Source organism: Vombatus ursinus, unplaced genomic scaffold (genome assembly GCF_900497805.2).
Source record: "Vombatus ursinus unplaced genomic scaffold, bare-nosed wombat genome assembly UNPS02014863.1, whole genome shotgun sequence".
In the NCBI taxonomy this organism is placed as follows: Eukaryota; Metazoa; Chordata; class Mammalia; order Diprotodontia; family Vombatidae; genus Vombatus; species Vombatus ursinus.
The window spans coordinates 25,153,896-25,171,832 of NW_020954641.1; the positions used below are offsets into that span (position 1 = coordinate 25,153,896).

Consider the following 17,937-nt stretch of genomic DNA (forward strand, 5'->3'; position numbering starts at 1 on the left):
CTTTAGCACCCTAGCACAGTGCCTTGAACATAGTAGGTGACTAAGTGTGTATTGGATTGAATAAACATTGAACATCTGCCCCCATACACTGTATTGAACCAAATAACAACTGGAATGAGAAAAGTTGACGGCCCTCCCCATCAAAAATTATCTACAGGTACCCAATCCAAGGATACCGTAGTCCCTCTTGCTATCCAGTTCCAAATCTATTCTTCCAATGAATGATCTGACTGCCATTATAGAAAGGATGGGGAACCCCTTTCCTTGACAAGCAGTAATTTTTCAAAGTGGCCTGAAGGAAGCATTTTTTAGCTCTGGTACTCTCCACTTTAAAGAACTCAAACCACATCAGAACAAAGATTCTCTTTGGCCAACAGTCCATTTTCCCTTTATATCCACTACTACTCCAGTGAGAAACCACTATAAGCTCAATCTCAAGTTCTTCATGCTCTACCCCTTCCTGACACCACTATACCAGATAAATGACCTCATGAGATCCCTCCCTCCCTCCCAAGACTCTTCCCAGAGAACCGTGATTAAAAAAAAAAAAACACAACTCAATCCTCCCTTGTTGGAAGGGACCCTCCATATTTAAAATAAAGATAAAAAGCAACATGGATAACATTTCTTACAACACAATATCCATTCTTTCAGTGGGGGCACCATATCTCTTAGCACATAGCTTTTCCTTCTAAAGATGAAAAAAAGAATCTGCAAATGAGTGCCTGGCCATCATCTGGTGGACATACTAAGTTTTCTTTCAGATGGAATATACCTTTAATAGTTCCTCTCCTTGTGAGTAAAGAATACTCTACATTCTGGTGAAGGTAAAGCCCCTAGAAATGGCTATTTAGAGAATTCCCCAAAAGACTTCCATGAGGACCCTAAGGGCAGGGTCTGGCCATCATCATCCCACATGCAGGATGATGTGACTTTCTCACAATGTCTTCCCCAGGCTCTTTCTTTAGTTTGATTTGATTCATCACCACCCTCCCCACCCCAGCTCTGACAACACCATTTCCCAACCCCCTGCCCCCTTGCCTAAAATAATAAATGACATCAAATGACAGGATAAATGAGATGTGCTTCTCCTTGCTAAGTGCATTGACTTTAAGGCATAGGCACAGATTTGCCCCTCTTTGAACAGAGACAGTACGGTCCCTTGTCCCAGTACAACCGCAATCCAGGGTGACCCCTCACATTGACAGTGGTGGGAAGATGGCCATAGACATAATCAATTAGCTGATGGCTGGGAGTATATGGTGACAGCCAGTCTGGTTGTGTGGCAGCCACTAGTGGCTCTGGGAGATTTCATACTTCTGCTACTATAGTTAAAGCTGTCCTCCTCTCTGCCTCCCCCATCCCCTGTCCAATTCCTTCCCAATAATCAGCAAGTCCAACATGGTAGGGAAAAGAACATCTTGGCACTAACAGCATGACATATGCATCTGATAAGCAGATTGCATTGGATATTGACCCAGCGAAGATAGGGATTTGACCTTTCCAGTAATAAAATCTCAAGTATGTTGCCATCCTCTGTCTCTTTGGATCATAGATGGAGTGGATCTGAGCTAGAGCTTTGTGAGAAAATGCTCTGAAAAATCTAGTCCGCCCTCAGACTCTGAGGAAGCACTTGAGAAAAAAAAAAAGATCAAACTCCTCTGACTGAACTTAACCTTTGTTAGATTTCTTCTCTTAGTAGCTTATCCTGTGATATATCCTCTCACAATCTTTCCTCTATCCAACTGGCCAAATGGATTGATTTTATCCTCTTCCCTAATTTAGATCATTAAAAAAAACAACAACAACAAAAAAAACAAACAAACAAGCAAACAAACCTTTAGATGGCTAATGACTTATTGTCCTCCTTCCCTGGTGCACAATACCTGCATCTCATTTTATTCTTCACAGAAAATTATTTCATTTGCAGAGTGTACCTTAGACAAATGTGGTACTTGTACTTCCTGGACAGATCTTAAATAGCAGCCGCTTTGTGATATTTTCTCTAGAATTTCCTGCTAAGAATGAGGGGATTTCTCAACCCATGATTTAAGATAGTTCCCTACTTCCTCTACAATATAGCCACCTCTTAAATTGGCCACAGCTTCATGGATGAGTTAACTCATCATACTTGGTAGGGAATACCACATTGAGATACTGGGCACATGTGAATGAGGAGAATAAGCTAAAACCTGAACACCCTCCACTGAGAACCCATAACATGGTCAAGAATGAGACATGGGCTTCCTAGGTTCCCCTGTGCTTGACTCCCATCCCTGCTCTGCCTTGAAGTGCAGAGTTGATGTTCCAAATCTCCCAGGACCATGACGAGAAAGAAGGGCTGCCTTGTCACTCTTCACCATGAAGAGAGTCTCACTTTTGGCTGATGCCAGTGGGATTTCATGATGTTAAAGGGATCTTACCAGTCTATGGCATAGTATGGCAGACTGCATTGTTATTATGTTTCAGGAGTCTGAGGATAACCAGTCTGATAGTCTGCAATAGAGGTTGAATTTAGATGTGGGAGACTGATAATGTGTAACTGGGGGTCACCCATGGATCCTTTTGTACTGAAACCTTCTTTTATACAGAGGATTCTATTTCTATCTATCTATATATTTATATATATATATATTTATTTATATCTATCAATATATATAAGTCTCATAGCCCCACCCTCACGCACACTCACAACGCACACACACGCACCAAAAAAGGTCTCCATGACGCTTTCCGGGTTCTAGTCAAAAGAGTCCACAGCAAGTGTTCATTGAGACAGAAAACCAGCCCCAGTGCCATCCTCTACTGTCCGTGACACTCAGTCTTTCTCAGAGGCAGACGCTGGTGTTGATTTGACAGGTGGAACCACTTCCTGCCTGAGACAGGAAGAGTCTTCCATTGGAACAGACACAGATCTCAAATACTTTTTGCCTGGTTCCCGTAGGGGAATAAGATCCTCGAGGCAGTCTAGGTAGTTTGATTTTGGCAGCATCTAACTGGATCTAAAGCAGACAAGAGAGGAAGAGACAAGGTCAATCGTCTATATGAGTAAAGTTTATCTGTATCATGCTCAGACAGAATAGGATGCTCTCACCTCTGGAAAGCCTTTCAAGTCCAATTTCACAGAGGTTCAGAAGAGAAGACTGTGATAGATATACATACCACAGAGGTCCATCAAGAGATAATTATCAATCTTCCCAGAGCTGGCGTTTGTGCAGATGGTAGCAATGTGCATTAAGAACAAATACCTCTGGACTGAAAAGCAATCACAGAGACTTCTGTGGCCATCCCCATAGTCAATTCTGGTCTAACTTCATGATTGCCAAAATCCATTCATAATTATACAAATGCATATCTATTTCACAAAGGTCTTATTCACCAATTCAGATAGATCAGATAAGCTGGATGGAGTCACATCTTTACCCATCAATGGCCTGCATGGAGCATGCATACATGAAAGTAGAATGAAAAGGATCAATGGTTCTCTCAGTGTTTATAGAGCTCTATATTGAAATATAAATATTCTTACATATTTCTTTGTGTGAATGGAGATAGCTATATCAATATGTAAATATGCATATATTTCACTTGCCAAGGGTCCCTCAGACAATTTGTGTCCAAGGTGTGACTTGAACTTGGGTCTTCCTGATTCTGAGGCTGGCTCTTGATCACCAGAGAAGCTAAGGAAGAAAGACTCCTCCAAAGCTTTAAGAAAGTCATCACGAATAGACCCAGTCCAAGTTCATATGCCACACAGAGCCTGATCCTCACATCTTTTGCCTGACTTAAATTCACTTTAACTGAGAATTAGTATTAATACTCAGTGAGATACTGAACAATCATGGGAATGGAAATTCAGTGCACTAGAATCTTTTTCGTGTTTGAGGACCTACTCTGATGTTGAAACCAATGATAAATAAGGAAATGACAAGGACACATCTAGCATCTCTCAGTGTATTCAAATTACTAAGTTGGAATGAAGTACATCCTATTCTACTGAGTAAACTGGCAATATTAGTTGCTGTCAAGGACCTTGGGAAAATTCTGGAGAATGGGAGAGGTGTCATGGGGCTGGACAAATGTGCCGGTTTTCAAACAGGAAAAATAGTAGCAGGAGAGCTTAGGCTGTATTTCAATACCTAGGAGAGTTCTAGAATGGATGATGGGTATTTAGAAATGGAAGCAGTGATTACCAATAGCCATCATGGTTTCATCAAGAACAGGTAATATTCAGGTAACAGGTAGTAGACTGACCTTACTTCCTTTAGTAGACTGGTAGATCTGGGGAATATCATAGAATATAAAAAGATTTTGGAAAGAAAAAAAAATTGACAGTCTCATATCATTTGAAACAAGATGGAGTTATTATAGGTTCAATGATGATATGTTTAGGCAGATTGAGAACTTACTAAGGGTTCAGATCTGCCCCTGAGGGCAGAGCTAGAAGTAAGCCCCATGTAAGGAAAAACTTCTTAGTGTCAAAAGGATCCAGGCCTGGAGAGGTCATGGAACTTTTTTTTTTTTTAACTGGAGTACTGGAACAGATGTTGAGTAACCACTTATGCCAGACTGCTATTTTTGTAGACATAGGAATAGATGAACTGCAAGGTCTATTCTGCTGTTGTTTTTTTTTGTTTGTTTGTTTTTTGACTAGGCAATGGAGTTAAGTGACTTGCCAAGGGACACAGCTAGTAAGTGTTATATGTCTGAGACCGAATTTGAACTCAGCTCCTCCTGAATCCAGGGCCGGTGCTCTATCCACTGCGCCATCTAGCTGCCCCTCCAAGGTCTATTCTAACTCATTGACTAGGATTTTGTAATAATTTCAAAGGGTTGCTGATTAGACCTGTGGTATTTAACTCAAATAGAAACAGATAACTGAGGGCCACATGCTGACTTAGAAAACCACAAATCAACATTTTCTAAGTTGTATTGTATTTTTAATTTATTAAAAATTTCTCAATTTCTTTTCAATTTGGTTCCCACCCCCAACTCAGGAGACCATACTTAAGAGTTCCCCCCCACCCCCATGTGAATTTGACATCTCTGTATTGGACCAACTTGGGAAATGACATTGATGGAATGGTCTTGGTTTGTATGAAATCTTTTTTTTTCTTTTCTTTTTTTAACCATTACTGTTCTTCTCCCTCACTCCTTGTCCACCTCCACCTCTCCTTACCTCTCCATCTTTGGATTCCAGCCTGAGCTCTGTCCTACATGTGGCTTCCATATTGCCAGCTTCAGCATTGATTTCAACTCCTCTAGGGGCTTCCATCACTAAGGAACGGGTGGGAGACTCGAGTCTGAAACAAAAACCCCTAAAATGTTAGCCTATTTCCTTGTACTCACTGATTTATCTAAGGAAAGAGATTGTTTCTTCTGACTTAATTAATTTTCCATCCCATCTTGGTTGTTTTGATACTGCTCTATGTATCATTCTTCCCACAGAGATGTGGAATTATTGTGCCCCCAATCCACCAATGTGCCATTTTTCATTTATTTCACTAAGCAGGTTCCATCACTGTGGAGAGGCAGCATGGCATAGTAGAATGTGGGGATTCGGAGATAGGAAGATCTGGGTCAGAGTGTACTTCCAGACACTTTATTAGCTGTGTGACCCTGGACAAGTCATTTAACCTCTCTTGGCCTCAGTTCCTCATCCATAAAATGAATGGGTTGAACTAGACGGCCTTTAAAGTCCCAGCTTTAAGTAGAACTAAATATATGGGCTTGGTATAATTTTGTCTTCTTAGCATTTCTGGAACATGGGATAACTCAAGGAAAACAGAAGGGCCTAGGATGCTTCCTTTCTCTTTTCTCCTAAAGCGAAAGGTGGCTGCGTGTTATAGTGGTAGATTTGAAATTAGAAAGTCTGATTTCCAATCCTAGATTTGTTACTTACCACCTATACAGTGCTGGGCAAGACACTCAGAATCATAGATTTCAAACTAGAAGGGACCTAGCACATCATGTGGTCTAATTTTTATGGATAGGGAAATTGAGGCTCAGAGAGGTGAAATGAAATGCCTAAGGTCATAGGCAGTAGAGAAGCAACAGAACCAGGATTAGAACAAAATCTGACTCAGAATTCCAGCGTCTTTCCACTATCCCACACTGCTTTCTGGGCAAAACAAGGGAGTCAAACAAAGATTCCTGTCCAGCTTGAAATCCTTTACTTGGTGATCTCTTTCTCTGTGTCAAGGTGGGGCTTCAATGAAATTATGGAATAAGTGTTTATTCTCAATGTTAGATGAAGCACCACCATTTCCTGGAATCCTCTGCTGTGGAACATCAATGACACCCTTTAAAGAGGACTTGTGGCTGAAAGGCAGTCTATCTGAAATCCAGGCTGCTTCTCTCATGGCCCAGAGAATTGTGGTCCCAATGTCAAGAGACTGGTTCTGACACACCATCCCCTTATAAACTCTTAATGCATCTGCAATAGTAAGGTTGATAAGAGGGCAGAGGATCCATGTTCTTTTCTTTTGATAATTTGGGAATCTTTCTTATCAATAACTTTTCATCCTCATCTTTCAGGGGAGAAATAAATTCCAGTCCTAATATACTCATAAGGCATGGCTTGAGCTCTCCCAAAATGACACCATTCCTTTCTTGACCCCCCACAGATTAATGATGACACAAAAAAGGAACAATATTACCCTCCTTAGAATAGTGGTGTCACACTCAAACAGAGAAACTAAGTTGTACATAAAGATATCTGCAAGTTACATGTTGGCTTAGAAAACTACAGGTTAATATTATCAATGTTCTATCGTATTTTTATTTGTTATACGTTTCCTAACAATATTTTACTCTGGTTTGGGTCACACTTGGGAGTGTTTTGGGACACATGTGGACAACTTTGCTCTAGAATATTTATCTCTCCTCCTCCTTTCTCTGTACCAAAAGCATTCTCAGGTTTTGCCATTCCTCCCTCACACATTTGACAATTGATTGCACATGAGGGACTAGCCTGAGATGAAGGAAGATAAAAACACTCAGAATCAATGTCAATCAAACAACACACGTTTATTAAGAGCCCACTATATGCTAGGCACCCTCCTTGGTTGTCAGAATATAAAAACAAAAGTGAAACAGGCCCTATCCTCAAAGAGTATATGTACATTCTATTGCAGAGACAATATTTTCACTTAGAAGTAAATAAAAATACATGGAAATAAATTGAATGTAAGGGACAGCTAGGTGGTAAAGTGTATAGAGTGCATAGGGCTTGGAGTTGGCAAGATTCATCTTTGTGAATTCAAATCCAGCCTCAGGTACTTACTAGCTGTTTGACTCTGGGCAAGTCACTTAACCCTGTTTGCCTCAGTTTCTTCATCTATAAAGTAAGCTAGAAAAGAAAACGGCAAACCACTCCAGTATTGTTGCCAAGAAAACCCCAAAAGGGGTCACAAAGAGTTGAACATGACTGAAAACAAATGAACAACAAATTCAAGGTAAATTTGGAAGACAGACAGGGGCAGCAGGAAAATCCTTAAGTAGGAGGTGGCACATGAGCTGAGCTTTGCAAGGAGTATATTTTACATGTCAATGGTGACAGCAGGCATAAAGGCAGAGAGAAAACACATTAAATGTGTGAGGGACAGCAAGTGGGCCACCTTGACTGGGTCTAAGAGTGTGTAAGGGTAATTTATGTGTAATATGCAAAGAATTCTCTATTTTCTGTATCTGCTTTCCTCTTATATTTTAAATACACTCAGTTCTGGATGGTCTCTTAACTCTTTGCCATAATTCCCTTTACCATCAGATGACTGAGATTCTGTCTTCCACAGGAACAAACTACTGCTTATAAATATATTCATTCTTCTTTCTGGTCCCATGAAGTCACCATGATAACAGCAGTGATTGATTGCTTCTTCTTTCTTTCACTTTTTATTCCCCTTCCTAAATAAAACCACACTTTCCCTTTACACTTTTGCCTGCTGTTACTATCCCATGAATCCCAGTTTAGCCAGTGTGGGCTGGTTGCCTAGGTCCAGAGTTGAAAATTCTATCCATATACCCTCATTTATAAACCATAAAGTTCTACATGAGTTGAGATCTTATTAAAGTTATAATTGAAGAGAACTCTTAAGACATACTACCTTTCTGCAAGGCAAAATCGACTTCTAACCTCCAGCACCTTGCTGACTGTGAAAGACTCTGATAACATTCAAGTCACAGAAAGTCCATCTATTATTTTCCTCATCAGCTTTTCCATCACACTCTGTGAACAAGTCCATCGTGAGGTAGGAGTGGCTACTTGTCACAGAGGTTGTCCTTAGAGAACGTGTCTTCACTTTTTGTTTTTGAAACTTTTTACTCCTCCCCAGAAGTTCTGCCACATATCACCAGAACTGGGATTGGACTGACCCTGTTTAGGGATTTAATCAGCAACATCCATTCCCAGGCTTGGGGACATGAAGTGTGTGGCTGTGCTGTTTGGTCTTTTGTTTTCTTAATGTATATTTTTTACACTGCTTTTATTTTTTTGTATTACCTTCCTTTCTGAATATAGGGCGTCTCCAAAGCCATTGTTGTTCTGTCATTTCAATTGTATCATGACTCTTCATGACTCTATTTGGGGTTTTCTTGGTAGAGATTCTTGAGTAGTTTGCCATTTCCTTCTCCAGCTCATTTTATAGGTGAGGAACTGAGGCGAACAGGGTTAAGTAACTGACCCAGGGTCACACGGCTAATGTCTGAGGTCAAATTTAAATTTAAGTCTTTCTGACTAGCCCAACACTCTATGTGTTATGCCACCTAGCTGCCCAAATCTTAGTGCAGTTTTAAATCTGATGACTTAGGGGACACTCTGTATACCCCTATCCTTCTTTATCCAGTGACAGGTCCCTCATAAAAATAAAAAAAAGGCAGTTTGGCAAAATTCACCGACCCATCAACTGAATCTGACAGTATGTACAATATTCCACATTCATGATGCCCCACCTAGACAAAAATGGGAGGGAGGTACATTTTCTCTTTTCTTCTTCAGGGACAAGGTTAGTTATTATAACTCTATAGCATTTAGTTTCCTTTGTTTGGTGGAAAAAAAGGTGAAGAGGTGAAATGAGGGCTTCATGGAAGAACTAACTATAAGTTGCATCTGCTCTTAAAAGGGAAAAGGAATTCCAAGCATAAGGACTAGCATGAGGAAAGAAATAGAGGAAACCATGCCATGTTTTGTTTAGGGCAGCTAGGCTCTCATCCCACTGGGGCATTGAGTACATAGAAAAAAAATGATATGACATAAGGTCAGAAAGATAGGGTGGATCCAGAATGTGGGAGGTTTGGAATGCTAGGCTAAGAATCATGGCCTTCCTCCATCTAAACACTGCAAAGAAGTCAAGATCTTAGATCCAGGGGAGTGACATGAATCAATCAGTGTCTCGAGAAGATTATGCAAACAGCAGATTGTAGGATGTTGGTCTGCTTGGAAGGGAAACTGTGATAGTCAGTTTGAGAACTCTCAAGGCCTTCAAGGAAGGCACAATCTGCCTTTTCCCTCCCTTCCCCACAATTAGGTAAGTTCCTTCAAGATAGAATTTTTTTTTTCTTTATATCACTAGTGGTTAGCACAGGATTTGGCACTTAGTAAGTGCTTAATTAATGCTTGCTGAGTCGCTTTTCTGAAAACAGAATGTCAAGTATATGGTTATGAATGAAAATCTTTCCCTTTTGAGATCAACCCTCTTCATCATCAAACTTTTTTTCCAAGGCTTCCTAAGAGGGTCAAGGATTGCCTTGCTATCTGATCCTTTGGTGCTACATGGAGCTATCCTGCCTCCAGAAGAAACATGGGGCAAAGCTGATGACATGACATTTTTCAATTACCATTAAGTTACTTAAAAGTCTTATTCTAAGGCATTTCTCATCAGCACATTAATCATCTTAATAGCTGGCATCAGTACAGTGCTTTACAGATTTCCAAGCACTTTCCCATATTTTATGTCACCTGATTCTCATTTCAATTCCATGAGGTTAGGAAGAGAAATGTCATCCTTCATATTTTACTGATAAGGAACCCAAGGTTCAGCTAGGTAAAGGGATTTGCTAGATGTCACACAGCAAGATAGTGTCAGAGCTGAACTTGATACTAGGTTTCCTTATTAGAGAGTCTAGTATTCTTTCCATGATACCATATTGCCTGCTATATACTTATTTTTACTCTCTAGGCTTTCACCTCATCTCTGAAATGAGAGACTAAAGAAATTGATTGTTAAATGTTTCCTTTCAATACTATCAGCTTGATTCCTATTTTGATTCAATTAAACATCATTACCCCTCCTTTCTCCTCTGTAGAAAGGACCTTCTTTGGCCCTCTCCAGGGAGTGGGGTTATATAAAATGTAGTTAATTCATTGATATCTCTAAAACATACTTGTGTGTCTATAAGAAGAATGCTATGAATCTCAGACACTGAGTCTAATTACAATTGGCATTAGGTCTCCTCACGTTCCACTCATGGTGGCTCCCTATCAAAGTCCAGCCTCCTAAAGACTGACACAGAAGACCCTCAGAAGTCTGTTTTTTTCCCCCACAACTCTTCTTAGCCTTGATTCTCCCATATGCGCCATACTTCAGCCAAATATGGCTACTTGCTGTCATTCACATCATTTTGGTGTACAACTATGCCTTTTCCTCACAGTATTTTTTGCACATGGATTAACCTCCCTTCTCCCCATCTGCTCCCCTCCCCCAACACTTGGCATCCTACTGTATCTTTGAAGGTCCCATTCAAAAGCTACCTCTTCACTATGTCTAAAAAGTCACTAAACTGTGCAGACCTTTTGATCCAGCAATAACGTTACTGGACCTATACTTTAAAGAGATCAAAGAAAGAAAAAATAGAGGACTCTATTTCACAATATATATACATATATATGTATATATATTTATAGCACCTCTTTTTGTACTGGCTTGGAACTACAACCTAAAGGAATGCTCATCAATTCCGGAATGGATGAATAAATTATGGTATATGAATGTAATGGGATATTATTGTGGCATAAAAATAATGAAATGGATTGTTGTGGAGTGAAATGGGAAGACCTCTGTGAAATGCATAGAATGAAGCAGAGTTAAGCTAGAACAACTTACATAATGGAGTCCAGAGGACTGAAGATGAAACATGCCACTTGTCAGAGAGATGATGGACTTAAAATGAAAGTTTTGGTGATGATCAAATGAGATGATGTTTGTAAAGAGCCTAGAACAGGCCTGACACATAATAGGCACTTAATGAATGTTTGCTCCCTTCCTCTCATAAAATGCAGAATTAGACATAAATTTTCAGATTCACTGGACTATTCATAGAAGCAGCTAGGTGGCATGGTGGATAGAGTACTGGACCTGGAGTCAGGAAGACCTGAGTTCAAATCCAGCCTCAGACATATACTAGCTTTTTGATCCTGGTCAAACCACTTAACCGCTATCTGTCTCAGTTTCCTATCTATAAAGCAGGGATAATAGTAGCATCTATCTCCCAGGGTTGTTAGAATAAAATGAGGTAATATTTGTAAGGTGCTTTGCAAAATTTAAAGAACTATGTAAGTACCAGCTATTATTAGCTATGAGTTTTTAATTTAATAAAAGCTCACAAAATAAATAAGCACATATGCACATGACATACACATTATATATGCATATGTGTGTATACACATAAATATACACAATGCACACAAATACATGTACATATGTACATATACACATAAATACATATTAAAAAACAAAAATAGTGTATTTAGTATAAGAAGGGAAGTGGTTGACTTTCTATCAAATACCTCTGATAAAGGGTTGATATGCAACATAGAGAACTAATGAAAGCTGTAAAACCGAAAGTCATTCTCTAGTAGATAAGTGGTCAAAAACTATGAACAAACAATACTCAAAAAATTATAAACTATTAATAACTCTATGAAAGAATATTCAATTTCACTAAAGAGCAATGTATATCAAAACCCTGAAGTTTTATGTCACACCCAGTGAATTGCCAAAGTTGACAAAATACGGGAATAATCATCATTGGAAGGGTTGTGAAAGCCAGGAACTCTAACTCATTGTTACTGCAGCTATGAATTGGTATAATAATTCTGGAAAACAATTTAGAATTATGCAAATAAAGTGGTTAAGTCATCCATACCCTTTGTTATAGAGATTCCATTGTGAGGTATATATACCAAGGCATTTGTTGTCCAAAGAACGGTTCCAAAAATATTTATAGCAGCATTATTAATGTTAGCAAAGAGCTAGAAATAAAAATTATATCCATCAACTGGGAATGGCTAAACAGATTGTGGCACATGGATGTAATGCCTCTGGTCAGAGTGGAGGTAGGAGTGTATTAATTGCTAAGTTTTCCCCAAAGGAATACATAATTATTGCTGACTCTACAGAGGAGAGCAACTAAAATAGTAAATAGAGAGTAGCATGGAAAGACTTACATGAACTGATGCAAAGTCAAAAAAGCAGAATCAGAAAAAATAAAATATATATAATGTCTGCAACAATGTAAATGGAAAGAATAATGATTAAATAACAGAAATTGAATGTTGCAAAGTATAAGGAACAAGACTGACTCCAAAAGAAAGATAGTAGAAAATATCTCTCCCCTCTACCTTAACTCTTTTGAAGAGGTCAGGGATCTACATGTGTGGAACATTGAATAAACGGATTTTTTTTTTGATGTGTTAATCAGTTTTGCTTAATTTTTTCCTATTCCTTTAAAAATTTGTCATAAAAGATGGCCCTCTAGAAGAGGAGAGGAGGGATTAAGGGAGAAAATCTAAGTAATATTAAAAAAAAGATATCAACAAAATTATTAAAAGGACAAATTTTTTAATTCTCATTATACCCTAAGGTATTGATTTTTAAGAAGAAAAAAATTAAACTGCCCTCATTTTCTCTCTAGCATGGAAAAACCTAGATATTTTAATTATGTGGAAATATTTTTCATATTCATTAATAGTCATTTTTATCATATTAAACAATTGCCTCAGGAGAGAAAAAGAATATTTCCTAGCAAGCAGAAATAGTGTCATTCAAAGAATGTGTATGGCAAAATCCCTCTGTATTTGGCTCAAACTTTGGTCAATAACTTTGTCCTGAACTAAACCATTATGTGTGGAAAGAAGAAAAGGATTTGCATTACCTGAATGCTTGTGGTACAATTTCCACACAGTTGCAAATCTCTTACCCCTGTTTGATGTGCCCAACATCCTCCCCATTCTACATGATCCATGAGACTGTCATGCTTATCATCCTCTGTATTTTAAAATCAAAACTTTGTAATTCACAGTGAGTCATGAATCTCTTCTGTCCTGCTTCTTCCAATTTGGGGATCGTGACTTCTTTGCAATACCCCATTGTGAGCTTTCTTGGCATCTGACTCTTCTGTAGTTTCTATAGTTTATACTGATTTAGTGACACTCCTTTGTGTTGTATTCATAGGATCATAGATATAAAATTGGAACGTTTGTCCAATGCCCTCATTTTACAGATAAGAAACTGAGGCATAGATAGGTTAAGTGACTTGTCCAAGGTTACTCAGGTATTAAGTGGCATAGCTGGGATCCCAATCAAGGTCATTTGACTGCAAACCCAGCACTTTTCCCACCACACAATACTGTCTCTTCAACAAGACCTTCCTAACCTTTCTTCAGCTCAGTGTTAAAAGTTCATGAACATTGATAAAAAGGCATCTTAGAGGGGCCCTTCAAAGACTCATATTGTTACATATATCATTTGAGATTCACAATAACCCTATGATGTAGGTACAACAGGTGTTATTATTCCTACTTGAATCAATAATCCCTTATTGACTACCTACTTTATCTTAGGCATTTTATGTCTTAGGGAATGGGGATACAAAAACAAATGTGAAAGATTGAAAAAAAAAGAGCTTACTTTTTTTTTCCATTGAGGAAACCTAGGTTCAGAGGTTATGTTACTTGACTAAGATCACATACGTGGCTGATGTCAGAAGTGGGATTCTGATTCTAAATCTCTCCCTCTCTCTCTGTACCATGCTGTCTCTTTTCTAGAAATGAAACAATCATGTTAAAATGTGTGGAGAGTGTTGAGTGAATGAGTTGGTCAGCATGGGCCAGTTATGGAAGAGTTAGTCAACTGGCATTTATTGAGAACTTACTATGTGCCAAACACTGTGCTAAGTTTTGGGGATATAAAGATACAATGTGTGACCCTTCTGAAGCCTATGATGGGAATGTTATAGGTTTCAATAATTTTGCCCAAGAACCACAGTTAACATGGAACTCATAGATGTAGAGCTACTCCCAAAGCTAGGCTTCAGGAGTAGACAATACATTTATGGTAAAGGGGAGTCAGTCCAGTTTCTAAGTCCCATGGAAGAATTTTAGCCAATTTCTACCTCCACATCACTAATTCCTTCCCTGCTGCTTACAATCACCTTTAAAAAACCTTCAATTGACCCTATCATCCCTACAGACTATCCTTCCTATATTTCTCCTCCCTTTCACAGATACTCCTAAAAAAAAAAAGCTGTCTATATATATTTATTTCACTTCTTTCACTCACTGCTCAACCCTTTGCAATTTATCTTTTGGCTTCATCATTCAACTAAAATTGTTCTCTTCCAGGTAACCAATGATTTTTATCTTTCTTTCTATCTATCTATCTATCTATCTATCTATCTATCTATCTATCTATCTATCTATCTATTTATGGTTTTTGGTGAGGCAATCGGGGTTAAGTGACTTGCCCAGGGTCACACAGCTAGTAAATGTCAAGTGTCTGAGGCTAGATTTGAACTCAGGTCCTCCTGACTCCAGGGCCAGTGCTCTATCCACTACACCACTTAGTTGCCCCCTAACCAATAATTTCTTAATTAAATTCTTTTTTCGATTCTCATTCTCAACCACTTTGCAGAATTTGATACTGTTGAGCACCCTCCTTTTTGAATATTTATGACACTGCCTTCTCCTTGGTTAGACCATCATAGATGACCAGTTCTACATGTGTGAGTGTAGCCCAGGTTCTGTCTCAGGGCTTTTCCTCTTCCCACTCTACTCTTATTTTCTCTCCCTCTCCCTCCATTCCTCCTTCTGTGTCTCTGTCCCTCTCTCTGCTCAGCTATCGTAGATTCAATAATCATTTCTATACAGATGATTCTTAGTTATATCTAACTAGCCCTGGTCTCTCTACCGAGTTCTGGTTTCGCATTATCAACTACACATTAGATATTTCCAATTGGTTGTCCCATAGGACTCTCAAGTTCAATGTATGAAAACAGAGCTCATTATCTCCCTCCCCCAACCTTTTCATCTTCCTTACTTCCCCGTTTCTGTTAAGGACAGCACCCTTTGACTCAATAATAAAATAATTTTACTTTTGGAAATCTATCACAGACCCAGACTCCACATACATGTATGTCTGTATGTTTATATGTACATGTGCACGTGTGAGCACGCGCACACACACACAACCTGCTAAAATACTTTCTTAACAGCATTAGATATAATTGAAAAATCTGGAAGAGACCTAAATTGAGTTTTCCAATAATAGTTGGGTTGTTTAAATAGATTATGGTACATTAATGTAATGGGATACTAAAATGTGATTAAGATTGACAAGCATGAGGCATATAAAAAAATTTAGAAGAAGCTTTGTGACATAATGCAAAGCTAAAAAACCCAACAGAAGAATGAAGTACATATTAACTACAATCATATAACAATAAATAAGAATGAATTGACAAAGAAAGAATCCTGAAGAAGACTTAGAGGAAGTGAATTTGAAATTATGATAATTTAGCTACTGAAATGAATTTAAATGTAAATAGCTGTTAAGCAAGTTCAGTTGGCTATATAGCTGTTCAAAGTTAAGTAATTACTATAAGATTTTTTTTTTTTTAGGCAATTGGGATTAAGTGACTTGCCCAAGGTCACATAGCTAGTAAGTGTCAAGTGTTTGGTCTGAGGCCGGATTTGAACTCAGGTCCTACTGACTTCAAGGCCAGTGCTCTATCCACTGCACCATTTAGCTGCCCTTAAAAGATTTATTTTTAAAAGAGAGCTAGAGAGATTAAGGTGATGGGTGGATGTTGGTGAGAGGGGTTAGCATACCTGTCAGGAAACTGGAATACTGAGAACAGCTCAAATGTGGAGAATACAGGTGCTAATCTTTGCAGTGTAGAGGCAGTAGAGGTACATCACAATGGGATTTCTACTAATGCACTTTTGTTGTTTGGTCATACCTGACTCTTTGTGATCCCATTTGGGGTTTTCTTGGAAAAATATTTGAGTAGTTTGCCTTTTCTAGCTCATTTTATAGATGAGGAACTGAAGCAAACAGAGTTAAGTGACTTGCCCAGGGTCACACTGCTAGGAAATGTTGGAGGCCAGATTTGAACTCAGAAGATGACTCTTCTTGAGTCCAGGCCTAGCATTCTATCCACTCCACTACCCTTACTAATGTACTAGATAGTCTTATGTGATCAGAAGGAGGTTGGTATATTAGCAGTTGTCAAATACTGAGACTATGTATTTTTTGGTGGTGGTAAATCTTGATAGAGAGAAATTATTTGATCAGAATAAGATAAGTATATGCAGGGCAGAGAGACTGATAGAGTCTTGGAGGAGTGAGAACTCAGTGTTGGCAAAGAGGGGATTTTTAGGATTATCTGTGTCAATGTAGGGTCATAGATGATTGAACTCAGGTGTTATTCGACTGTATCTGAATCCATAGCTTCAATATCTATCACTAGCTCCTTATACAGATAAACATTATGTATGGAGGATATTAGAACAACATAAGTCATGAATCTCAACTAGCAGACACCTGTGAATAACCAATCCTTCTCCCCACCACAATGATAACATAAGGATAGGATGTGTGAGATCAAATGCTGTAGGTGCTTGTGCCCTATCCCATCAGCTTCTATCAGTATCTCCCAGAAATGTACTCCTCTGATTCAAATCAATGTTTTTCTTTTCAATGTACTTGTTTAAAAAAAATTCTTTTTTTTTGTTTTGAATTTAACAGGCACAAATAAAATGGGCATTTTCATAAACATAGTAGAGCAGGAAAAAAAGGTTTCATGATTAAACTGCAGATCTTTATTATGTCCAGCCTACTTTTGAAGGATATAATTGAATCCATAACTTTCAAGCTTTCCTGTTTGTCCGTGTTTCTATTTTTTTCTGCATTCTTGAAATTGGCAAAAAGAAAAAGGGCAAAAAAATTGCCTCAGTTTCTTTCTTCCTCCTTCAATTTATTTCCCTCTCCCTATTTGGAAGAAGAAAAAACTAAAAGCCCCTGTAAGAAATATGCCTAATCAAGTAAAACAAATTCCTATATTTTTCCAGCCTACTCTCGACCTCCAAATAGCACGTTGGACCCTGGTATGATATTTACCACCCATGCCTTTGTCGTTTCCTTTTCAGATGCAATCAGGTACTTTCTTCATAGTGGAAACACAGTTCCATTAGACTGAGCTCCTTGAGTTGGGGCTGTTTTTGCCTTTCTTTGTACCCCTGGCACTTTTAGTATAGCACCTGGTCCATAGTAGGCACTTAATAAATGCTTGTTGATTTAGCTTGACCTAATGAGAACATTCTAGCAAGCACAGTTTCCAGTGCTCCAATGATAAGGAAAGGTGGCTATGGATCTTTTTTTTTTTTCCGCAGACAAAAGTTCCACGGGAACTTGCGAACAACAGCAAGGGCCCCCACAGCCATAGCTCTCAGAGGAGTCAAGTTTATGGTTATTAACTTTTCTAAGATTCAATATGTCTCTTTGGAGTGACCAGCTATAAAAATCATAGCCACCTAAGCCCCCATACTATATGGTATTTTATATTATCAGACCATTCAAAAGACACCAATTCAATACTAAAAATATTTAATTAGTTTGAGTGGTTTCAGTCATGTCAGACTCTTTAAGACCCCATTTGGGATTT

General features: G+C 38.6%; 1 protein-coding gene across 2 annotated transcripts in view; it reads right to left on the reverse strand.

Annotated features, from left to right (window-relative positions):
* Positions 1–1,042: 1,042 nt before the first annotated feature.
* The window catches only part of SGCD (sarcoglycan delta), a 1,287,299-nt gene continuing 1,270,404 nt past the window's right edge, over positions 1,043–17,937 (reverse strand). For both annotated transcript variants that reach the window (XM_027841884.1, XM_027841885.1), the window contains 2 exons: positions 5,180–5,303; positions 1,043–3,002 (listed from right to left, as the gene is read on the reverse strand). In XM_027841884.1, the coding sequence (XP_027697685.1) occupies positions 2,829–3,002; positions 5,180–5,303 (298 nt within the window). In that variant the 3' untranslated portion in view covers positions 1,043–2,828. The remainder of the gene's footprint in view (positions 3,003–5,179; positions 5,304–17,937) is intronic.